We start from the raw sequence: 24,199 nt of genomic DNA, 5'->3' as shown, positions 1-24,199 counted from the left end.
TGACTCAAACAAGCCACACCCTACAGTAGATGCATTACTAGCGGGGAACCAGATGATGAATCTGATAGGTGCGTAACTGAAAAAATGAATACATCGGCTGTGTAAATATTAGCCTACCTCTGAAATTTTAACTTGACTGGCTTCTAGAAATAAAAGTCAAGTGTTTTATTTTAGCGGGTAAAGTATTTTGTCACTGAAGAAGAGGCGACATGGGGATAGTGTATTCAGAGGTGAGCTGTCATTTAAACACGTTTAATGGGAACGTTTTTTAGTCTGTGTGTCGTTGTTTAGTCTCTGAGAAAGTTTTAGTAGGATGCCTCTCAATACAGTCCCTCAGCAAAGCAGCATGTGGATTGCTAGGTGTAGCCAGGTAGATGCAATTTCTCGCAGCTGGGAGCTCTTACCCTCCTGTAGGTTTTCACTCCAACCCCAGTTGTCACTAACCTGACTCACTTTGTAAACCTGCTAATTATTAGAATCGGGTGCGCTAGATTGGGTTTTGAATGAAAACCTACATGATGGTAGCGCTCCAGGAACTAGCCTTTACGATATTTAAAGCACTATTCGGGCAACTTTATCGGTGTCTCGAGTAAAAAGGGTGAAAGAAAATCACAAAACCAGTTAATTTCGTGCAAACCACATTCCAGTGAAAAGCAGATGTCGGGAATCGCAGATGGGTGCAGTCGTTGCGTCATATAGCCGACTAACCTGGTTTACTTAATACATTCACTGCTAAATTATAATGAATAAACATACCGCATCATGTACTTCCATAATGAATTGTATGTAGAACATGATAGATAGCAGCCTACACTTACAAAACATTTGGAGAGGAAGGAAAAATAAATAAGTCAAAACACTTTTCATAATACCAGAAAGACTTTCATCATTTCCTACATTCACTTTTATTGTAAATAAGAATATCTATTTCTAAACACTTCTACATGAATGTTGGATGCTGCCATGATTATGGATAATCCTGAAGGAATTGTGAATAATGATGAGTGAGAAAATTATAGACACACAAATGTCATACCCCTTGAAAAATGCTAAGCTATTTTATTAGTGTAGGTGGTGCGATGTTAGCATGTTTTGGGGTTATGATGTTTGTCCATCTGTAACTTTCTCACTCATAATTTTCACAGTTCATTTAGGATTAGCTGTAATCATGTTAGCAGCCACATTAATGTAGAAGTATTTAGAAACATATTATATTCTTATTTACAATAAATGTTACTCCAAAATGACACAATACATTATTTACCATTCATTTCAATTGGGCACAAAATAATCTGAAACACAACCAAAACAAACTGCAAATGCTTCCAAACAAATTTGTAGAGTCACAACCTTGATGTCGTCATTGCATGCTGTGAATGTGAGACCAAATACTCAACATTTTACTACTTTAATACACATACAAATGAATTTGACCCAATACTTTTGCGCTCCTAAAATGGGGGACTATGTACAAAAAGTGCTGTAATTTCTAAACAGTTCACCAGATATGGATGAAATTACACTCAAATGGAAGCTGACATTCTGCACTGTAACTTCATAGTCATTGTTTGATTTAAAATCCAAACTTTTGGAGTATAGAGCCATAAGAAGAAAAAATGCTTCACTGTCTCAATAATTACGGGGGGGCACTGTAATTCATATCACTGTAATTCATATCATAGGCTTAATGGTACTGTAGAGCTCCGTCCTGCCCCTATGGGTCCACCGCCCTACAGCGCCCCAACCCAATACACCCCACTCAGCTTTAGGATCTTAGTGAAACATTCATTATTGGTTCCAGGTGTGTTAGGCCAAGGCCAGAGTGACAACCAACAGATCCCCATTCCCAGGACTGAGCAGCCCAGCAGGGATTGCCTAAATAGGTATCTCCCATGACGTGGGCATGTTTTCAATACAGATTTTGTTACACAGTATTCCAAATAAGACATCCAAACTGTATGAAAGTTGCACAGTATACCCTTAATCTGGAAATAAATCAAATCTATTGATAGATAACTTGACATTACTGGCGAAGCCGCTATAAATGGTAGGTTACACAGTTTCTTCTGAAGAAGTCTACCGTATCAACATTTCCTAGCAAAGAAAAACAGGGAGAAGGGAGAGTTTGTAGACATGCTGAGATAAAGAGCATAGTCTTTGCCAGAATTCAGCCAGCCTTCACAACACATTGAAATATGTCCTCTTTTGTGTTTTACACCTCCAGCAGAGGTATTGCATTTCTGAATGCGTGATATTCAGTTTCACTGACATATAGTATGTTCTATGGATGGCCTTTAAATGCAGTCATTTATGTCTGAGATGATATGAACATGACTGGGCATTCAAACATATCTGTACCCATTCATCGTTATCCATAGTGTCTCCCGGGTCTTCCTCACATTTTTGTTTTACCTGTTTAGTGTCATTAGGAAAAGCCTCTTATCAAGCCTTGGTACAGTTTGTAAATCAACTTAAGGTTTGTCAGACGGCCTTAAAACAATTTCAATCTTTGAAGCTTCTGGCTTGTCCAGTGTTTGCTGCACCGAGAGAATAAAGTGTTGCAGCTGTAAAAATACACCTGAGCTCCGTAGACTGGTCTTCCCTGGCTGTCTGACCCGGCTGTCACCATTTAATCATGCTAAGACATGATGAGCATAGTGTTTTCTACTGAGTCTCCTCCATGACACTGAAGCCTGTAGAGCTGTTAAACACTGTGTCAGTGTGAAAAGTAGGGAATTATGTAGGACAACTGACAGACCAATTACGTTACATTTCTATACCGACTGTGATTGAGGATAAAAATAATATATAACGTTAGCCAACTTTTGGCTAGCTCTATGGTACATCAACTGGCGAAAACGAGCCAAGTTAATTTACTTCTGTTAAAACGGTACAAAACAAAAGCTACCAAACATTTCCATACACACAACAACTGTTAGATACTGCTACCTGACAGATAGCTAGAGGCTAGAGCTGAACTGGCTGTGGTAGCTAGTTACTAGCTAGCTAGCTTTTTCATTCACTTAAGATATAACTTGAGTTGAGAGGGGATCAAACATTAGCTAATGTTACATGTCAGTTACACTACTAGCTCAGCACTGGGATTTTCTTTTTCTGTTAAGTCAAACAGCAGTTACCTTGCCAGCTACATCAGTTAAATAAAAAGTAGTCATTTTCTGTTCTACTTGCTTTTACAACTCGGAGAAAAACCATAACACACATAGACAACAGCTGCCTATGTTCGCACACTCTGTGGTGTCCACGCGGGCCCTAAATCTAGTTGGCTGAAACCACCAAACAGCCTAGCCGACCGCTCTGAGGCATCCGCATGGTCCTAAAGCACACTGATGCCGCTTTTTGTATCACAGTGCAATGATACAACTGGGGGGGGGGGGGGGGACAAAAATGCAATTTCACTATTTGTGAGGGTCATGTGAAAGTTGCACCTATGCGACGGGGTCTCCTACAGATGCATTCTCTTGTTAAAGGGCAGTGTTGGCCATACCCATATAAGCTATGATATTTCACTAGCCATCTGACAGAAACCGGAGGTGACCTGTATTTGACCGCTCTCGGGTGTCATCTGTGTTTTTTAAAGACTGTGACCTAAGAAGGGGCTGGCCAGTTGTCTCACAGTTATAACTGAAGCGAGACAGGATTGACCTGTTTTGCTGCTCATCTTATCTGCCACTGGCTACAGAAGTGTTCCTTCTCAGTACGGCAGTAGGCTCACTTACCGTATCTGATGTTGGCATTGTTTCATTGTTGGTTTGTTTATCCTTTAAAAAACCCTTGACCCAGGTGTGAAATCAAGACTAATCAACATGCATTGATTTTACCATACGTAGACTACAAATGCATGAACTGGTTTATGAAGTTACTTTACATGCTACCATTTGCTTATTTCCGCAGCCCATTTGCCAAGCTGCCTACGATAACGACCTTCAAAAGGTGTACCACGTTCTAAAAGAGGATGCCAAGACTTTAAATGTTCAAGATGAGGAATCTGGCGATACACCAATCATAGCTGCCTGCAGACGTGGAAACATCAGAATGGTCAAGTACCTTTTGGACCTGAAGGCAGATGTAGCTATAAGGAACAAGGTAGTGGAAATGCAGTTCTGAGACATTTGGACAGTAGTTGTGTAACTTTTATTTACGCTTCTTTCTATGACTACCAAATACACAAACAGTAGTTATTTACTATGTCATTTATATGTAAATATTAGATAAAAAGGATACTATCAGACCAAGTGTGACCTTTACTTCAATGTTTGTAGGAATCTACAATGGAAATGAGAATGTTCCTCAACTAGGTGATGCAATTGAATAAACAATACAGAAATATGTTAAGTGTTATCAAAACTGTGCGTCTTGTGAAATGTGTGGCACTGATCCATGCTCTCTCTCCCTGTCTGCCTGTAGAAACAGAGGACATGTTTGCACTATGCTGCAAAGAGGACCTTTTCCTTCTTGGATTACCTGATGATCACTATCCTCATGCCAATTCTGTTGATTGGATACCTCATTCTGGTAGGATATACTTTGAACCGCTGACCTTAGAATACAGTGGGGCAAAGTCTTAAGTCTCCCATCAGCCATGGCTCCCAGACCAGCCACACCAACTACACTGTAAGAGCATTAGGAAAGTGTTGTTGGTCCCTGTGGTATAAACCTTCCTCCTTTCAACAGGAAGACAAGCAAAGGAAGAATGTGAAACTAATGAATCTGGTTCTGAGCACTAAAGTGGAGGTTGACGCTGTGGACTATGTGAGTACTGAGATGAAGTATATAGTTGTAATATTAGAATGATGAGCTACTGATCATTGTGTGTGACTTATTTGACCTTTGTGTTCACTGTGTATTTCAGCAGGGAAACACTGGTCTTCACTATGTCTGTCAGAGGAAGAGTCACAGACTCGTTCCACTGTTACTGGAGAAAAAGGCAGACGTTTCTATTAAAAACAAAGTAGGTGTGAGGTCACTTTTGCAAAGTGCATTATGTTAAGCTTACTAATCTATTCTCTAACCTCCTCGACACCTCTGATAAAGCATAAGAGGAGCCTCTGATAAAGCATAAGAGGACATGTTACGTTACGTTACTATTTCACTAAGCTTTGGTGGTAACAATGTATTATCCTGTCCTTTAGGATGATGAGACCCCAATGGATATAGCAAGGAGACTGCAGTTCAAGAAGATTGTTACAATGCTGAAAAAGCCTGACTGAAAGGGGGGGGGGGGCTTGCAGACGATGGAGAATTTTTCACCATGGCAACATCACCTTCTCATCGGGCGTCTTTTGTCTGACGGAGGAAGGATCTCTGTTCATATGTATATGATCTATGGTTCGTATTCAACACTTTATCCTCAGCTCTCTAGCAACCATTCGTTAAGGTTCATACCAATATAAATGGCCAAGAAATTGTTTTTAGATCGTTTTTTTAGTCTCGTGGTTGAAGCTCCTTGAAATATGACATTAATTGAATTTATACTATGCGTCTCAAAATATTTGTATATTGTATAATATATGTAAATTAGAAACGGATGAGTTCCTGGTTTTGATATTGTACATAGGAGTAAGTGAATTTAAGCATTGTTACAGATTAAAGCATTCTATGTGTAGATACTCAGTTTCTTAAGCACTTGTCAATAAATTGAATTGTACAACAGATTTAATACATTTGTATTGAGGAGTTGCATACATGAATTAAAAAGCAACATACATAAGTGTTCTAACACAACGGAAGTAGAAAATGAATGAACAAACACGTCAGTCATTCTTTGGTCGGCACCCTTCCTTACCTAAGATCCAATAAATATACTTCATCTATGTAACAAAATGACAACTATCAGTAGGGACAGGTAAACCCAAATTGAATGCGTTTGATGAAAAAAGGCACAGCAACATTAACCAACACAACAACACAAAGTCCTAGTGATGACAGTTTGAAAAGTGCAAGTTCTGTAGAGAGAGGTACTGTATGTTGAACTGGACCCTGGACCTTTCATGATAATGTACCAATAACTTAAGCTACATTCATAACCTGCATCTCATGGAGGATTATAACCTGTAATGTTTGTTACTAGTATATTTTCACTGACCTGGGACATTCTTAAATGCCGGCAGGTAGCCTAGTGGTTAGAGAGTTGGACTAGTAACCAGCAGGTAGCCTAGTGGTTAGAGAGTTGGACTAGTAACCAGCAGGTAGCCTAGTGGTTAGAGAGTTGGACTAGTAACCAGCAGGTAGCCTAGTGGTTAGAGAGTTGGACTAGTAACCAGCAGGTAGCCTAGTGGTTAGAGAGTTGGACTAGTAACCAGCAGGTAGCCTAGTGGTTAGAGAGTTGGACTAGTAACCAGCAGGTAGCCTAGTGGTTAGAGAGTTGGACTAGTAACCAGCAGGTAGCCTAGTGGTTAGAGAGTTGGACTAGTAACCAGCAGGTAGCCTAGTGGTTAGAGTGTTGGACTAGTAACCGGCAGGTAGCCTAGTGGTTAGAGAGTTGGACTAGTAACCGGCAGGTAGCCTAGTGGTTAGGACCTAGCCTGTGGTTAGAGAGTTGGACTAGTAACCGGCAGGTAGCCTAGTGGTTAGAGAGTTGGACTAGTAACCGGCAGGTAGCCTAGTGGTTAGAGAGTTGGACCAGTAACCAGCAGGTAGCCTAGTGGTTAGAGAGTTGGGCCAGTAACCAGCAGGTAGCCTAGTGGTTAGAGAGTTGGACTAGTAACCGGCAGGTAGCCTAGTGGTTAGAGAGTTGGACTAGTAACCGGCAGGTAGCCTAGTGGTTAGAGAGTTGGGCCAGTAACCAGCAGGTAGCATAGTGGTTAGAGAGTTGGACCAGTAACCAGCAGGTAGCCTAGTGGTTAGAGAGTTGGGCCAGTCAGCGAAAGGTTGCTGGATCTAATCCCCGAGCTGACAAGGTAAAAATCGGTTGTTCTGCCCCTGACCAAGGCAGTTAACCCACTGTTCCCCAGTAGGCCGTCATTGTAAATAAGAATTAGTTCTTAACTGACTTGCCGAGTTAAAAGGTTAAATTATTTTGTTTTAAAGACATCTAAAATCCATTCAAGTGTTCTGAAAGAGGACAGTGGTAGTAAAATCACAAAATAGAGGATTCCTCACAACACTGAATCCTAAACTCACAGCTTGTTTTCCTCACCATCCCAATTTAGAGGTACATGATTATTGCTCCTTGAGAGCATGGCTTACTCAAACACACGAAAGACTCGCTTTTACACATGCTTATAGTCACAAACACAAAACTGCACAAACGTGTGTACTCACTCGCACCCAGGCACTGCGATATGTCTCCCAATATGTTTCAGATACAGTATTAAAATCGCTTCTGCTAGTGTGCTGAGAGCGGAGGTTAAAACTGGCCATATTTCTCCCTGTCAATCCACTGTTCACACCAAGTCCTGCTGACTCATCAGTTTGATTATCTCACTGTACATCTCCTGGGGGGCATCCAGACCCCAGATGAAGTCCAGGTGTTCCCAATGCTCGATGTGGCGGTGGTACACCAGGTTGGGTACCTGGGTGAGCAGCACGGCAACGTCCTTAGGGTCAGCCAGGGTGTCGTGACCCCCGGACCACAGGGCCGTAGGCACCTTCATGTTCTGGATGTTGTACAACGGGGGGGTCGACTGGAGGGGGGCGGCAGACAAGAATGGACTAGATGTCAGCTAAAGGCATCGATTGACCAATAGGGAACACTGGATATGGACCAGTAAAGAGGTGAGAGCTTCTGAAAGCATTGGAAAACAACTTCAGTGTGAAGTGGTGTGTGTGTGTGTGTTTTGACTGACTAATGAGCTCTGAGCTGGCCTTACCTGGTTATAGTGAGCCATGTTCCCTGCTCTCCCATAGTCATAGGCCATCAGCTTTCCACCATGCACTGCCTGTAAAAAGAATACACATCACAAATACCTGGACTCTAGGTAGCTGAACACGTGGTGGTCCTGGATGTAAAGGCAGTATCTCTTAACCCAGAAGTAAAATCTTACGGAATTTGGTCAGCTGCGTGATCAACTTGTGTTCATACATGTTAGAAATTGACAAAATCTCCACCCTCGCAAAAGGCACATGTGCAAAGCAGTTCAAGCACCACCGTCACCCAATCCTGATACGTCCAAATAACCAGTGACAAAAAAAACTAAAATGTAACCAATGCTGCTCATCATCTCACGGATCCTATTCAGTCCCGGCAGATCCTTCAGTCGACAAGCAGAATCTGCCCACGGGAGAGCACTATGTGCACCAAGTCCAACAGTAGGTAACCTTCAGTGAAGTTCAAGTTGTCTTTGAATCTGGGATTGACTTTTACTCTAGGTTCATTCATTTCAACACCACTGAATCGTTGAGTGGGGAAAATGGGCGTGTTTAAGTCAATAAGTCTGTGCGCAGCAGGAATGTCTGTGCCGCTCCTTTTCACCCAGCAGGAATGTCTGTGCCGCTCCTTTTCACACAGCGGAATGTCTGTGCCACTCCTTTTCACACAGCGGAATGTCTGTGCCACTCCTTTTCACACAGCGGAATGTCTGCCTCTCCTTTTCACACAGCGGAATGTCTGCCGCTCCTTTTCACACAGCGGAATGTCTGTGCCGCTCCTTTTCACACAGCGGAATGTCTGTGCCGCTCCTTTTCACACAGCGGAATGTCTGTGCCGCTCCTTTTCACACAGCAGGAATGTCTGTGCCGCTCCTTTTCACACAACGGAATGTCTGTGCCGCTCCTTTTCACACAGCAGGAATGTCTGTGCCACTCCTTTTCACACAGCGGAATGTCTGTGCCGCTCCTTTTCACACAGCGGAATGTCTGTGCCGCTCCTTTTCACACAGCGGAATGTCTGTGCCACTCCTTTTCACACAGTGGAATGTCTGTGCCACTCCTTTTCACACAGCGGAATGTCTGTGCCACTCCTTTTCACACAGCGGAATGTCTGTGCCACTCCTTTTCACACAGCGGAATGTCTTTGCCACTCCTTTTCACACAGCGGAATGTCTGCCGCTCCTTTTCACACAGCGGAATGTCTGTGCCGCTCCTTTTCACACAGCGGAATGTCTGCCGCTCCTTTTCACACAGCGGAATGTCTGTGCCACTCCTTTTCACACAGCAGGAATGTCGATGATTGTTGGCTTGGGTGTGAAACTGTGTCATAAACAGGGTGAAGTAATAATTTATGACACAAAACATTGAGGAATAATTTATCAACGTCTTTGAGATCATCTATTTATGTCCCGAGCGTCTGTTTTTGCTCAGTTGCTTGTGAAATCAGTGTCGGTTTGACATAAATAATAACTCCCCTGCATCAAAAAGTATCTGGGAAATTAAATTTGCAAACATGAAAATAAAAGCGAAATTCTCCTCTGACATATCCCCCTTCATAATGTAACGGTTTCCATGAAAGCCTCTGTTGTAAGCAATGAACAGACGAGCCGTGCATCCTGAATGGGGAGGACTAGGGTTGTGAAGGGAAGGTACAGTGCCTTTGGAAAGTATTCAGACCCCTTTTTCCACATTTTGTTATGTTACAGCCTTATTCTAAAATGTAATAAATATTTTTTTCCCTCAATGTACACACAATACCCCATCATGACAAAGCGAAAAAACATGTTTTTAGAAATGTTTGCAAATCAAAAATCAAAATACCTTATTTACTTAAGTATTCAGACCCTTTGCTATAAGGCTTGAAATTGAGCACAGTTGCATCTTATTTCCATTGATCATCCTTGATGTTTCTACAACTTGATTGGAGTCCACCTGTGATAAATTCAATTGACTGGACATGATTTGGAAAGGCACACACCTGGGCTACTGAGTGGCGCAGTGGTCTAAGGCACTGCATCTCAGTTCTAGAGGTGTGATTCCAGGCTGTATCACAACCGGCCATGATTGGGAGTACCATAGGGCGGCGCACAATTGGCCCAGCGTCGTCTGGGTTAGGGTGTGGCTGGGGTAGGCCGTCATTGTAAATAAGAATTTGTTCTCAACGGACTTAAATAAAGGTTAAATAAAATAGATAAAAAGTCTATATAAAGGTCCCACAGTTGACAGTGCATGTCAGAGCAAAAACCAAGCCATGAGGGCAAAGGAATTGTCCATAGAGCTCTGAGACAGGATTGTGTCGAGGCACAAATCTTGGGAAGGGTACCGAAACATTTCTGCAGCATTGAAGGTACCCAAGAACACAGTGGTCTCCATCATTCTTAAATGGAAGAAGTTTGGAACCACCAAGACTCTTCCTAGAGCTGGTCTCCTGGCCAAACTGAGCAATCAGGGGAAAGGGCCTTGGAAAGGGGGTAACCAAGAACCCGATGGTCACTCTGATAGATCTCCAAAGTTTCTCTGTGGAGATGGGAGAACCTTCCAGAAGGACAACCATCTCTGCAGCATTCCACCAATCAGGCCTTTATGATAGAGTGGCCAGATGGAAGCCACTCCTCTGTAAAAGGCACATGACCGGCTGCTTGAAGTTTTCCAAAAGGCACCTAAAGACTCTAGGACCATGAGAAACAAGATTATCTGGTCTGATGAAACAAAGACTAAACTCTTTGGCCTGAATGTCACGTCTGGAAGGAAAACCTGGCACCATCCCTACAGTGATACATGGTGGTGGCAGCATCATGCTGTGGGGATGTTTTTTAGCAGCAGGGACTGGGAGACTAGTCAGGATTGAGGGAAGGATGAATGGAGCAAAGTACAGAGATCCTTGATGAAAACCTGCTCCAGAAGCCTCAGGACCTCAGACTGGGGTGAAGGTTCACCTTCCAACAGGACAACAATGCTAAGCACACAGCCAAGACCACTCAGGAGTGGCTTAGGGATAAGGCTCTGAATGTCCTTGAGTGGCCCAGCGAGAGCCCGGACTTGAACCCAATCAAACATCTCTAGAGAGACCTGAAAATAGCTGTACAGCGACGCTCCCCATTCAACCTGGCAGAGCTTGAGAGGATCTGCAGAGAAGAATGGGAGAAACTCCCCAAATACAGGTGTGCCAAGCTTATAGCGTCAGACCCAAGAAGACTCAAGGTGGTAATCGCTGCCAAAGGTGCTTCAACAAAGTACTGAGAAAATGGTCTGAATACTTATGTAAATGTAATCCGTTTTTTTTATTTCTATGAATTAGCAACAAAAAAACAAAAAATCCTGTTCTTGCTTTGTCATTATGGGGTTATTTTGTGTCGTTTGATGATGGAAAAAAAACAATTTATTCAATTTTAGAATAAGTCTGTAACATAACAAAATGGGGAAAAAGTCAAGGGGTCTAAATACTTTCCCAAATGCACTGTATATAACTGGAAACCTGGAAACAACCAGAATTTTTGTAACTTTCAAGGTATTTTTATGTACTTCCGATTATCACATATGTCTAATTATCTCAGGCCTTATCACATGTACAATATATAAAATAATCAAATAAGATGATTTTAAAATGAAAAAGAATGACAAAGTGGAACATTTCTATATAATTGTATTTATTTTACTATGTCAATATGTCTTTGTTGTAAATGTTTTGGAGCCAAACTGTATGAATATTTGCATAGTTAATAAAAAATAATGCTATTGTTGATAAGATGCTTTAAAAAAAATTATTTAGGCTATTTTCTCTGGAAACATAGTCTATCCACTAGAAACTCATGGACAATATGGACACATATATATCAAAACGAGTATATATGAAAATGATATATAAAATGTAAAAAATAAGTTATTCAAGTATAAATGACCAAAGATACCATAGATTCAAGTAACTTTGGTAAATTACCTGTAGCCAAGCAACCCTAGTGTGGACGGAGTGGATGCTTGGGGGTTGGAGGGGAGAGGATGGGGGGAATAGAGGGATTGGTAAGGGAGGATATGAGATGTGTAAAAGGGAAAGGAACATCAAAGGCACCCAGACAGGGGGATCAGAGCAGGGTGTTGTGAGTAAAGTCTGCCCGGGAGACTCAGTCAGTCGGGGAGTACATCCGACTGCAGATGTGAACTTAATCCAAAGCTGTGTCTGCTCTGCTCCCTCTGGTCTTTGACTGGACGTCTTACTTCCACGGCTCAGTAAATGGAGGCTCGTACAGTATTGGAGCTATTAGAACAGCGTGGTTTAAGAAGAGCAAACTCATTCTCGATTCAGACTGTGCTGCCTGCACTCCAGCCTTCCTGGATATATAGGTTGCATCTAGAGTAGGCCTACATGACATGTTTTAACAAACAGGGGCTGGATGTATAGGTTTGAAGAAGTGAGGTGAATCATATTGGATCCAGGGTGTTTTGATAGGCTCTCATCAGGTATGTTCTTACCTGAGACCAGTGAATCATGTTCTGCACTGAGGTCCCTGCTGGGCAGTGGGAGGTGTACACAGGTGTGCGAGTCTGGACAAAAAAACATATAAATATAGAAATCAACATCTTCCCCATCTTCATTCATACCTATAGAATTGGCTTGAGGAATATAGATTCAAGGAAGTCTACAACAGTAATACTGTACAATAATAAACGAATAAAAAAGCGATAACCAAAATGTGAGAGCCGTGGAGAAGCACCATGTTGAGGTTCAGCTCATCGAAGCCACAGAGGATGAAGAAGAGGTTCCCACACAGCTCACTAAGAGGTTTCTTACTGCAGACGTTGGTGGCGAACCACTTAATGAGAGCACTCTGAGGCATGAAGTCCTTCTTCCCAAACACATCCTAGCATACAGAAACCAAACAATGGATTAGCATTAGTCAGTATTGAAATAATCAAAGATTCTGACCGATTGTTCAAATAAATAAAAACCTCCGCCAAAGTTAGGTAAGCAACAGGTTAGACGTACTGCATGAATAAATTGTGACATAATACAGTGTAAGAAAATTTTATTTTCTACTCACCCAAATGAGGAAATCGGGGAAGATGGAGAGCTTGCTCATGGGGCTGGCAGTGAAAGCCACAGTGGCCACTGGAGCCAGGCCGAAGAACATCTTGATTTTGCTTGCCAGCTCAGGCATGGAAGAGAATGCAATAAAAGCTACGGGGACAGAGACGAGCAGTCAGAAAAACATTTCATGGTTTAAAACGGTAAACCATAGTGTAGAATAGATAGCAGTGCCAAACTACAGGTGAAAAATATTCTGCTTCATATAATATGACACATAACCAACAATCAAGCCGTCTCACCAATAGTGGTTCCCTGAGAGTGGCCGATATAGTAGATCTGCTCCTGGCCTGTGGTCTTCAGAATGTGGTTGACCACTGCTGGCAGGTCCTTCTTTGCCATCTCATCATAACTGAAGAAAAAGAACAGAAGAAACTCAGTAAATGCCATAACAAGACTATTTAAACAGACATTTCATGTAATATCAAATATCATGTGTTTCTACTAGAACCTCTTGTGATTCTGTTGGTGAGCACAGGGGATATACACTCATATGGTCAGTTTATTAGGTCTAGTCGGTCCTAACTTTGCCTCCAGAATAGCCTGAATGCTTCGGGGCGTGGAAACGTTGTTCAATTGGTTTCGAGGGACCAAACGTGTGCTGGGAAAACATTCCCTAAACCATTACACCACCGCCACCATCCTGTACTGTTGACACCAGGCAGGATGGGGCCATGGACTTGTGCTGCTTACACCAAATTCTGAATCTGCCATCAGCATGACGCAACAGGAAGCAGGAGTTGTCAGATCAGGCAATGTTTTTCCACTCCTCAATTGACCAGTGTTGGTGATCTGTTGGAGCCACTTCTTGTTTTTAGCTGATAGGAGTGGAACTCTGTGTGGTTGTGGGCTACAATAGCCCATCAGTGACAAGGACAGACAAGTTGTGCGTTCCGAGATGACGTTCTGCGCACCGCTGTTGTACTGACCCACATCCTCGTGACTCTCTGTAGGAGCTAACCATTTTCGTGTACCTCACTGGTACACTGGCCACTGAGTGAATATCCAGGCCTAGGTGCATAGCCATGACGTGAAGCGCAAGCAAGGATCAGTATAAGTGGAATGAATCTTTGAAGCTACCTGAACTGCCAGAACTCGTCGTGGTCAGGGCTGAGTGTGAGGTGTCTCCTGGACCAGGTGTTTCCCCTGCTGTTGCCGATCCAGACGTCGTAGCCAGCGTCGGCTAGCAGGTAAGCCAGGCTGGTGTTGGGCAGGTTGGTCACCCAGTTACTCCCCGCAGCCAGGAGACCGTGCTGGAGGAACACTGCAGGCTTGGGATCTAGGAGGATGAGAAATTGACTTAATTGAGCACATTGCTATAGGGTGAATATTGTAGCAAAGTAAAGCAAGGATCATAGGCATAACATAGTGGTTATGTAATATTTATTCATTCTTCTCAAACATGGCTGAAGAATCCATTCACATTCCAACATGACCAAAAATACATCAACTGAAAGTGGATTTAACTAACTAATAATTAATTAAAGTGTTGTGTTGACTGTCACCACCAGAGGGCGTGTCTGTCCAAGCTATAGTACATCCCAGCTGCAGGGCAGCCTTTCTCCTTGTGGCTCAGCACTCTCCCAGTTCATTTTTGGGAGCTTTACAAATCCCAGAAATCTGTCAGAAACAGGATCTGTTGCAGAAACAGACCATTATATGATAGGATTGGGTACTATCCCTCTATTGCACTGTCGGAGCATTTGACTGCACCTGCTAGAACACTTGCAAATCTGTGTATTTGATCAATGAACTTTGATATAATGAATGGACCCCTAGCCTACCCTGTTGCCGAGACTGCCTTTACTTGAATTTCCAGCACGCTGCTGGATAATGTTTTAGATTTAACAGAACTCCCAGGTGATCCCAAGAGGCACACATAATGCTTTGTAGTGGGTGCTGATGGGAAGTCCTGACTGTTGTCTTACAGTGAAATGGGTGTGTGTGTGTGTGTTTATTAAGTATCTATGTTTTATTTTAGTATTAAAACACTGTCATTCACTGTTACAATAGCTAAGGAGTTAAAGGGACAAAGAGGGATTTTGTTTTAACAGTAGTCTAATGTATAGTCAAAGACATAAACACAGTGTTATCTGTTCAAATGTGATACATTATGAATGATATGTCTCAACCACTTCGCCACAGTGTAGCTGTGTGCAAGAAGACCAAATCTACAGTATCTCTCCTAGATTGAACATCAAAGATTTCCAACATTAGCTCTTCTAACTAGCACGGTTTTCAGAACAAAACCCCATCTGGGGGCTGAAATAATTCCAGCTCTGCTGTGTTCCTTTGGAGTGATCCAGACGCTCTCCCGTGTGAGCAAGGGAAGTGGGACAACAGGAAATGAGATGCATCTCCAGCCTATCACAGAGCCCTGCTGCCTCCCTGACTGGATGTGCTGCCGCTGCCACATTCTACAGAGCAGGGAGCGAGAAGCATCAAGAGATACGAACAACATGATGGCTCCTTACTTATTTAGAGGATATCACAATATATTATTGAGATTTTTAACTCCCCAGTCTAGCTCAACCCTGGCATATCACATCGTATTGGGGGGGGGGGGGTATCTTTCAAGTGGAACCCCTGGCTAGTTTATGAAGCATTTCTAATGACAAACCAATGTCAATATTAACACTAAACTGAATTTGCATTTTAAATCATTGGAGAGGGTCAACTGAAGTAGTTCATTTACTAATTCATGTTTTGGAAAGTAATCCAATGGAGTGAAAACAAGACCGGAGCCAAGGCCAGTGTTTAATCCTCAAGGCACTTAAATTCACCTACAGAGAGATCTCTGTCGAGAACACGAGTTCTTGTTCAGAATGATATGAGACACTGTGTTCAGGAAAAAAAGCATAGTTTATAGCATCTGAATTTGTTTTGCACTCGAATGGTCTCCCCCAATGAGATTAGTGTGAGGTTTAGCAATCACTTTGCTTATTAATGAAATACAGCGACAACACAGGCAAGAGAAACTGAATACTGATTCGTAGGAACCGGAGAGCGAGTGTACCTCCGCCTGACAGAAGCGGTGGATCACGATATTTTCGCCTAAACTTGTAAGACAACAACTGCTCTTAAGAAGAAATCTAAAACTTTTAATACCATTATGCATTCCTAACACACTAAAATATAAGAATGTCTTCCGTATTACTGTAACCATTACTTTTCCCATCACATATTGAAAATACACTGTAAATACATTAGAACAACAGCCTAATAAATGAGATGGTTGAAAATGATCCGAGCCACATTTGAAACAGCTCATGCTAGGGACGGATCATGAGGAATACCAAACAAGTAAAAACGCCACAGAAATTCAATTCAATCATAGTCTGGGCTCAAAATGATTGAAGCATAGAGGTGAACTACTTGCAGCTCGACAGCCTCACTGGATGCATGTGATATTATAGCTGGTGATGACAGGACAAGCCACCTTCTGACAACAAAAGGTCAGGCGTAGGCTGGGCGGTGCAATCGCAAAATATAGTCCTCCTCCTCCGCTCTTGTCAAGAGTGACTAATGCTGAAGACCACTTCAATTTTGAATCTTGACTCAGTACTAAATGTTTGACAATGTGGGAAATATCAGCACTTCAGATGTTAGTGACAGTGTTTGTGTGTGTGTGTTGGTCTTTGATATGTGGATCTGATGACAGGGCTAGAGGCCGTGGCTTTCCAAAGTGCACGTCAATGCAGACCTCTACTCCGTGTTTAAAATAATTAAGGCCGGTGACCATATGAAATAACCCCATGCTATGGCCATGAATCTTTTGATGCCCACCTTCACCGTTCTTCAGACCGCGCGGGATCCGGTTGACACTCAGGATGTAGCCGTCCTCTGTGACGACGTCGTGCTCCTCTGTCGGGTAGCCCCAATGCCTGATGATCTCACTCTGTGTGGGAGAGAGAGAGAAGACAAAAACAAACAAACAGTCAAATTTTTTTCGGAATTCTGACAGAAAGGGTTTCTATGGTAACACTTTATTTTACAGCCCTATTACCATACTTTACTCACTGTGAAATTACAGTAAAATTCAAGCAGACAACATTATTTCACTGCCTCTACTAGTCAGCATGTCACAAAAAAAATCCATTCTTCCCCTGCATTCCCTCCCACACGCCCATTCCCAGATATTATATACGCTAATCTGGACCTTCAAAAGAAAGCGTGTGAGCCTGTTGGTTCCGGCCAGGCCTGCCATGCAATCTAGCCATGCATAATTAATACCCACCACCATTTCCTGCCTCCCTCTATGCTGCAAGTCTACACATTCTACTGACTGTGAGACTGTGATAAAACTTCTGCTGGCTCAACACACACTGAGGAGGTATCAGAGGCCCAGGGGTGGAGGGGAGAATCGGTGTTCTGCTCTGTCTCATTTGGGTCTGGTTTTACATAGGGAAATGGGAGTATGTCACAAGACCTGCGTGTGGGAAGGAGAGCTATTGAGAGGGTATGTGCTTTCAGGCCTACAATGGAAGAAAGAAACATTAGCATGCGAGAACCATTAATAATAATATAATATATGCCATTTAGCAGATGCTTTTATCCAAAGAGACTTACAGTCATGTGTGCATACATTCTACGTATGGGTGGTCCCGGGGATCGAACCCACTACCCTGGCGTTACAAGCGCCATGCTCTACCAACTGAGCTACAGAAGGACCACATTACTACTGGGAATTGTATTAGGATTATATCACTGAGACAGTATACAGTATTTGTCATTGGAAACTACACTAACTAGACACTAGATTCAGGATCATGATATTGTTGTTACTGTGCTCATCAAAGATTTAAGGATAACCACTGACATGCACCAGGCCCAAATCCACACGTTTATTTTACCAGTGGCACACCTTATATATGAATAAACATACATTGTATATTTTCTGACAAAGTGTGGTGAATGCATTTGTTTACCATGTCAAATAGTTCAACTACTGTATGCCTGTATGTGCTCCTGGAGCACAAATGATACTGATATCACTAAGCACACAGAATCACCATTTGTCTGTTAAAATCCATTCTTGAAAAGTGAATGAATGCCTATCAAAACTCTTTTAGCTTACAACAACCCATAATAATAATTATTATTAAATTAAATATATTAGCATTATTATATAGAAATACTGGAGCAAGAGGATACAGACAAATACATTTTACTGCAATTTACACACTTTTATATAGCTTTTTCAGTTTTATTAGGACAGATCTTAGACTGAAGGTTTTAGGTATATCATATGGCTGTGATATTGTCCTATCTAGAGATACATCTATGCTGAAGTTCAACACATGACAGAGGGACTTCCCATGACATTTTGTCAGCCGGTAACTCCCATGCAAATAACTGCCGGTCTCACAGTAATTGGCGGTTAATTAACGTAAACACGTTCAGCAACTCTGGGCTTTTATGAAACTTTAGTTGCGATACAGGCTAAATGTTTTCATTTCTAATACATTCCAAGGCTGCATGATACCACATCATTGATGCGGCTCTAATGATGATTTGAAAAAAATAAAAAAGATGGCATGAAAGGCATGTGCTCTGCTCAGATTGTTTGCACAGGCTGCATGCACACATTCCCTCATTCACAATTTGTCAAGCACATTATAATAATCTCACCCATCAGACTATTCTCAATTTAATATAGTCTTTAAATAGAGCCTACTAATATATGTGTGGAATTATATTTGTGTTAGAATGCACCCCCCCCCCCATATCTGGACCCCTACAAATCAGCCGAGCTAGACAATCTGGACCCTCTCTTTCTAAGATGATCCGCCAAAATTGTTGCAACCCTTATTACTAGCCTGTTCAACCTCTCTTTCGTATCGTCTGAGATCCCCAAAGACTGGAAAGCTGTCGCTGTCATCCCCCTCTTCAAAGGGGGAGACACTCTAGACCCAAATTGCTACAGACCTATATCTATCCTACCCTGCCTTTCTAAGGTCTTTGAAAGCCAAGTTAACAAACAACCATTTTGAATCCCACCATACCTTCTCCGCTATGCAATCTGGTTTCCGAGCTGGTCATGGGTGCACCTCAGCCACGCTCAAGGTCCTAAACGATATCATAACCACCATCAATAAGAGACATTACTGTGCAGCTGTATTCATTGACCTGGCCAGGGCTTTCGACTGTCAATCACCACATTCTTATCGGCAGACCTTGGTTTCTCAAATGACTGCCTCGCCTGGTTCACCAAATACTTCTAAGACAGAGTTCAGTATGTCAAATCGGGGGGCCTGTTGTCTGGACCTCTTGCAGTCTCTATGGGGGTGCCACATGGTTCAATTGTCGGGCCAACTCTTTTCTCTGTATACATCAATGATGTCGCTCTTGCTGCTGGTGATTCTCTGATCCACCTCTATGCAGACGACACCATTTTGTATACTTCTGGCCCTTCTTTGGACACTGTTAACAAACCTCCAGATGAGCTTCAATGCCACACAACTCTCTTCCGTGGCCTCCAACTGCTCTTAAATACAAGTAAAACTAAATGCATGCTCTTCAACTGATCGCTGCCCACACCTGCCCGCCCGTCCAGCATCACTACTCTGGACAGTTCTGACTTAGAATATGTGGACAAATACAAATACCTAGGTGTCTGGTTAGGCTGTAAACACTCCTTCCAGACTCACATTAAGCATTTACAATCCAAAATTAAATCTAGAATCTGTTACCTATTTCGCAACAAAGCATCCTTCACTCATGCTGCCAAACATACTCTCGTAAAACTGACTATCCTACCAATCCTTGACTTCTGCAATGTCATTTGCAAAATAGCTTCCAATACTCAGCTAATTGGAAGCAGTCTATCACACTGCCATCTGTTGTCACCAAAGCCCCTATAATACCCACCACTGCGACCTGTATGCTCTCGTTGGCTGGCCCTCGCTTCATATTCGGCACCCAACCCACTGGCTCCAGGTCATCTATATGTCTTTGCTAGGTAAAGCCCCGCCTTACCTCAGCTCACTGGTCACCATAGCATCACCCACCCGTAGCACGCAGCAGGTATATTTGACTGGTCACCCCCAAAGCCAATTCCTCTTTTGGCCGCCTTTCCTTCCAGTTCTCTGCTGCAAATGACTGGAACGAACTGCAAAAATCACTAAAGCTGGAGACTCATATCTCCCTCACTAACTTTAAGCACCAGCTGTCAGAGCAGCTCACAGATCACTGCACTTGTACATAGCCCATCTGTAAATAGCCCACCCAACTACCTCATTCCCCACACTGTTATTTTATTTTGCTCCTTTGCACCCCAGTACCGCTACTTGCACACTCATCTTCTGCACATCTATCACTCCAGGGTTTAATTGCTATACTGTAATTATCTCACCACTCTGGCCTATTTATTGCCTTACCTCCCTTATCCTACCTCATTTCCACACACTGTATATAGACTTTTTCTATTGTATTATTGACTGCATGTTTGTTTATTTCACGTGTAACTCTGTGTTGTTTGTGTCGACCTGCTTTGCTTATCTTGGCCAGGTCGCAGTTGTAAATGAGAACTCTCATGCTTGGTTGACCTAGCAGCTGAATTAAATCCTTAAGTTGTTTTCAGGAGGCGTGGCTTGTTAGGGGTGTGGCTTTAAGGCAGATCTAATTGGCCACCCATGAGCATAAATGTCATTCCTGTTCATCATGTTAAATGAACATACTGAACATTTGAAATTACTGCATTTTACACATTCTTCTATAACATGAAGATTATTTCTTATAATAAAGGTATAACACCTTATTGTATCCAACAATGGGATTCAAATAGTATTTTAGGGAATTTACACTCTGCTGTAAGCTTCATTGAAGCTACAACAATGTAAATGTTGAACCTCAACATGTGATAACTATAGATGGGTTAGCTGACAATGTCATGAAAACAATGTGCGCGTTTCCATGGGGAGTGTTGTTGTGATTCTGGATGGCCAGATTGCTAGCAAGAATGACAAGAAACTGCCATTTGGGGAATCTGAAGTGGCTCATTTCAGCTCGATTGATACCATGTCTTGCTTTGAGGTGTTTTGACTAATTTCATGTCAATGCTAATATGGCTAAAATTCATTAGCTAGCTTACCAACAACTGTAACAATGTATTTGAGAGACAAGTTCTCATTGTGCAAATGTATTTATGTTTTCAATAAACATTGGAGACGAAATGTAGCTTACATGTTCTCAACAATCTATGCCACCCATGTCTGTTTTGACCCATAGTTGCGCACGCCTCGGTTTCTTAGCTAAACACCCAACCCGTCTACAAAACAGATGAACAGGAATGGCATTTACTCCCATGGGTGGCTAAAATGAACTATCTGAAAGCCACGCCCCTACTAAACGCCTCTAGTCTTCTGATCCGCTGGGTCATAGCTCAATAACCCAGCATCAATAACCCAGCAGTTTATAAAGAAAACAACCGAACTAAGTGACCAAAGGCCTGTAATTCAGCAGTATTTTAGTGCAGGTAGGCTACACCAGTTGTAAAGTTAATTTATGTGCCTAATTTTAAGAATTGAGCAATAAATAGGCTATAGCAGCATGATAAAGCTGGGATCCTCTATTAAATATTATGTTGCGTGTCAAAATTATGTTTTCACATGCAATTGTGTAATGACTGAGTTTACAAGAACACGTTTCACTTGGCTCTGTAAGCTTTGGGCTCTGCAACCCTATTCCAGGGGTTCTAGACCTATAGGCATAACTGTAGTTGTGATACAAACCTTATCAAAACATATAGGCCAATGGGCTAGGCTACATGATGCATACCACTATGATTCGAAAAAGTCAGGGGGGAAAAAAAAGTTGCTGTTTCTTGCCTTAGACTGCACACACTGGGCATCATTCACATGATAATATTCTCACCCCTCAGACTATTCTCAATTTAATCTTGTCTTTACATATCATAATATATTTGCGAAATTAGTTTTGAATGGGTCATTATCATGCATCTGTCAGAACAGAAAAAAATATAAATAATAATGAACAAGTCATCCATAGGTACTTGAATAGAGAAAGGAGGCCGCTTTTCCTGCGGTTCACTTACATGCCAGCCAGGTAGGCTACTCCAGCTGCAAAGCGAAAAAATGTGCTTAATATTAGGAAAGTTGAGGAATAAATATAGTAGGCCTAGCGTAAGAACGCTGATGAGATCCTCTACGTTTTAATAGAAGCCATCAAAACTCTGTTGTTTTCTCAAACAATTGCATAGCCGATAGAAATGCAACATGGGCTTATACGAACACTTATTTCACTCCATGCATCAACCAGCTGTGAGGAGCTGGCTCTCACTCTGCAACAGGTGAGCCTATTCTATTCAAACTCTGAATGCCAGGGCTCTCAAGAAGTGTTTGGGTCGATTTTCAATGGCATTTGCATTGATGTCAGAGTGATTAGATGGACATTACGAACTGGGTTGTTTGAGCCCTGACAGCTGATTGCCTGACAGCCACAGTATATCAGACCGTATACCAAGGGTTTGACAAAACATTTATTTTTACTGCTCTAATTACGTTGGTAACCAGTTTATAATAGCAATAAGGCACCTCTGGGTTTGTGGTATATGGCCAATATACCACAGCTAAGGGCTGTGTCAAGGCACGACGCCATATACCACACCCCCCCATTCCTTATTGCTTAAATAGAGCGCTGAGTACCAGGTCATTAGCAACTGGCCGTTGGCAAGTCTGGTGGGCTACTAAAGACCACCAGAGTGCAGTTTTGGAGAAGCCTAGTTACTCATTTGACTGCGGTAATGACTACTGATTGCCGGTAAAACAGTCATGGCAACAACCCCACTATCACATTCCTTGAAATAACTCATGGGATATATGGGGTATAAAGGGCAGAATGTGGGCTAAAACAGTACTCCCCACATGAGATAACCACCATGACTATTTGTTCGTGTGGCCCAGAAGATTGCCAAGTTCTATGAATTGTTAATGAGCTCTATGAACCAAGAAGTCCGGTAGTGTTTTTGAAGTTTGGATAACTACAATTTGTCAGTATCTGGCCACTTTGTTTACGAGAACACAGCTTCTGTTATTGATTTGATCTAACTCACAATGTTCATGTTGACCTCTGGGTCCAGTCTTTTACTGTCTTTCAGCGAGGATCTCTGACACTGGACCGCTCCAGTGTTCAGGAAAGCCACTAAAAGTAGAACCCACACCATGTTCACTCTGAAAAACATAATACATGTGTTATAAACCTCTAAAAAATGAAAAATACATTTTCTGACCACATTATGTCAAGACATATGCAGCAGCACACACCTGGAAATATAAATATGGTCAAAGGGCACTTAATACATTAAACGTATCATTGCAATCCTAATCTCTCATCGCCCATAATAATAGTTTAGTTCTGGGTTAAGCGAGATTATTGCAATCCAAATGTTGCTACTCAATCCCAAATCTTGCTTCTCTTTGGATGTCACAGATGTTAGTCAGCTGCCTTTACTTCTCTTAGCCATGAGATATGGCTTGATAGTGTTTTTGCATTTGATACAAGTTCAAAGTTAGCCATATGTTTCTGTAATATCAAAGGATTTTGGGATTGTGGCAAGAATTATCCCCGAGCTGACAATGCTATAAATACTGCTATTGAGTGGGTCCAGATTTTGACATTGAGCTATTTGGCTGGAGTTTAAATCTCTAGCCTTTACAAAGGAAAAAGGTTAATTAGACCTAACCTACAACATGCGTTGACCTAACCTACAGGCTTCCGGATCGCTCCGGCCAAACTAGCGTTTCTTCTCCATGATGAATGTATGGAGCGATTATAAAGCAGCGGAATGAAATTCAGGATGAGTAGTCATACAAAGGCTTCCTTCAGTAGGCCATTGTTGACATTCCTTCCACACTGACAACTGACAACTTCTAAACTATTGCCACATATCACGTTGGTGATATATGGAAAACGCAAACATTTTTATCAGCTATCAAATAGCCTACATCCCCAAAAATATAATTTACGATAGCTACAATGTGTCCAAACACTTACCCGGACAACTGTGTAGAATTAGAATACTGTATTATTCTTGGTTGGCCGAAGAAAGAGGAATAAGTCACAAGAGCAGCAGCGTGATAAAACGTCAGAGCCACCAGTGGGATGTAATCATTACTCAAGTTAAAAAACGTTCTGTTTTGCAACGAAAATAAGCGTTTCTATTGGACAGTTTCGGTTAGGTCCCACCCTATTTCCTGAACCTGTCCAATATAAACGCTAGTTTTCGTTGCGCTTTGCATGTGTCCGGTGTAATGATTACACATCCTGCTGGTT

At 42.1% G+C, this 24,199-nt stretch overlaps 2 protein-coding genes across 3 annotated transcripts; one reads left to right on the top strand and one right to left on the bottom strand.

Moving 5' to 3' along the window:
* Positions 1–74: 74 nt before the first annotated feature.
* ankrd22 (ankyrin repeat domain 22) lies at positions 75–5,670 on the top strand. Of its 2 annotated transcripts, none has more exons than XM_046368670.1 (6): positions 75–230; positions 3,913–4,104; positions 4,426–4,533; positions 4,693–4,770; positions 4,874–4,969; positions 5,151–5,670. In XM_046368670.1, the coding sequence occupies exons 1-6, from the start codon at positions 210–212 to the stop codon at positions 5,226–5,228; spliced, it is 573 nt and encodes a 190-aa protein (XP_046224626.1). In that variant the 5' UTR covers positions 75–209; the 3' UTR covers positions 5,229–5,670. The 2 variants fall into 2 exon arrangements, with proteins under 2 accessions (XP_046224626.1, XP_046224625.1); XM_046368669.1 differs by having other exon boundaries at positions 4,871–4,969.
* A 1,226-nt stretch (positions 5,671–6,896) lies between these two features.
* On the bottom strand, positions 6,897–24,031 carry lipf (lipase, gastric). The gene is made up of 10 exons (XM_046368662.1): positions 23,921–24,031; positions 22,980–23,097; positions 16,694–16,805; positions 13,988–14,186; positions 13,150–13,259; positions 12,864–13,000; positions 12,537–12,683; positions 12,295–12,366; positions 7,830–7,898; positions 6,897–7,643 (listed from the first exon to the last, which is right to left on the bottom strand). Exons 2-10 carry the CDS (start codon positions 23,088–23,090, stop codon positions 7,404–7,406), a joined length of 1,197 nt encoding a protein of 398 aa, XP_046224618.1. The 5' UTR covers positions 23,091–23,097; positions 23,921–24,031; the 3' UTR covers positions 6,897–7,403.
* Positions 24,032–24,199: the final 168 nt, after the last annotated feature.

The sequence above is a fragment of the Oncorhynchus gorbuscha genome, linkage group LG11 (assembly GCF_021184085.1).
Source record: "Oncorhynchus gorbuscha isolate QuinsamMale2020 ecotype Even-year linkage group LG11, OgorEven_v1.0, whole genome shotgun sequence".
NCBI classification, from domain to species: domain Eukaryota; kingdom Metazoa; phylum Chordata; class Actinopteri; order Salmoniformes; family Salmonidae; genus Oncorhynchus; species Oncorhynchus gorbuscha.
This window is presented reverse-complemented; position numbering and strand designations above follow the sequence as displayed.

Coding starts and splice junctions, on each gene's coding strand:
- ankrd22 (XM_046368669.1), top strand. CDS start 210: ATGGGGATAGTGTATTCAGAG. Junction 231..3,912: donor TGGGGATAGTGTATTCAGAG/GTGAGCTGTCAT, acceptor TTATTTCCGCAG/CCCATTTGCCAAGCTGCCTA. Junction 4,105..4,425: donor ATGTAGCTATAAGGAACAAG/GTAGTGGAAATG, acceptor GTCTGCCTGTAG/AAACAGAGGACATGTTTGCA.
- lipf (XM_046368662.1), bottom strand. CDS start 23,090: ATGGTGTGGGTTCTACTTTTAGTGGCTTTCCTGAACACTGGAGCGGTC. Junction 14,187..16,693: donor CGGTCTGAAGAACGGTGAAG/GTGGGCATCAAA, acceptor TCATCCTCCTAG/ATCCCAAGCCTGCAGTGTTC. Junction 13,260..13,987: donor GACGAGTTCTGGCAGTTCAG/GTAGCTTCAAAG, acceptor CTTTTTCTTCAG/TTATGATGAGATGGCAAAGA.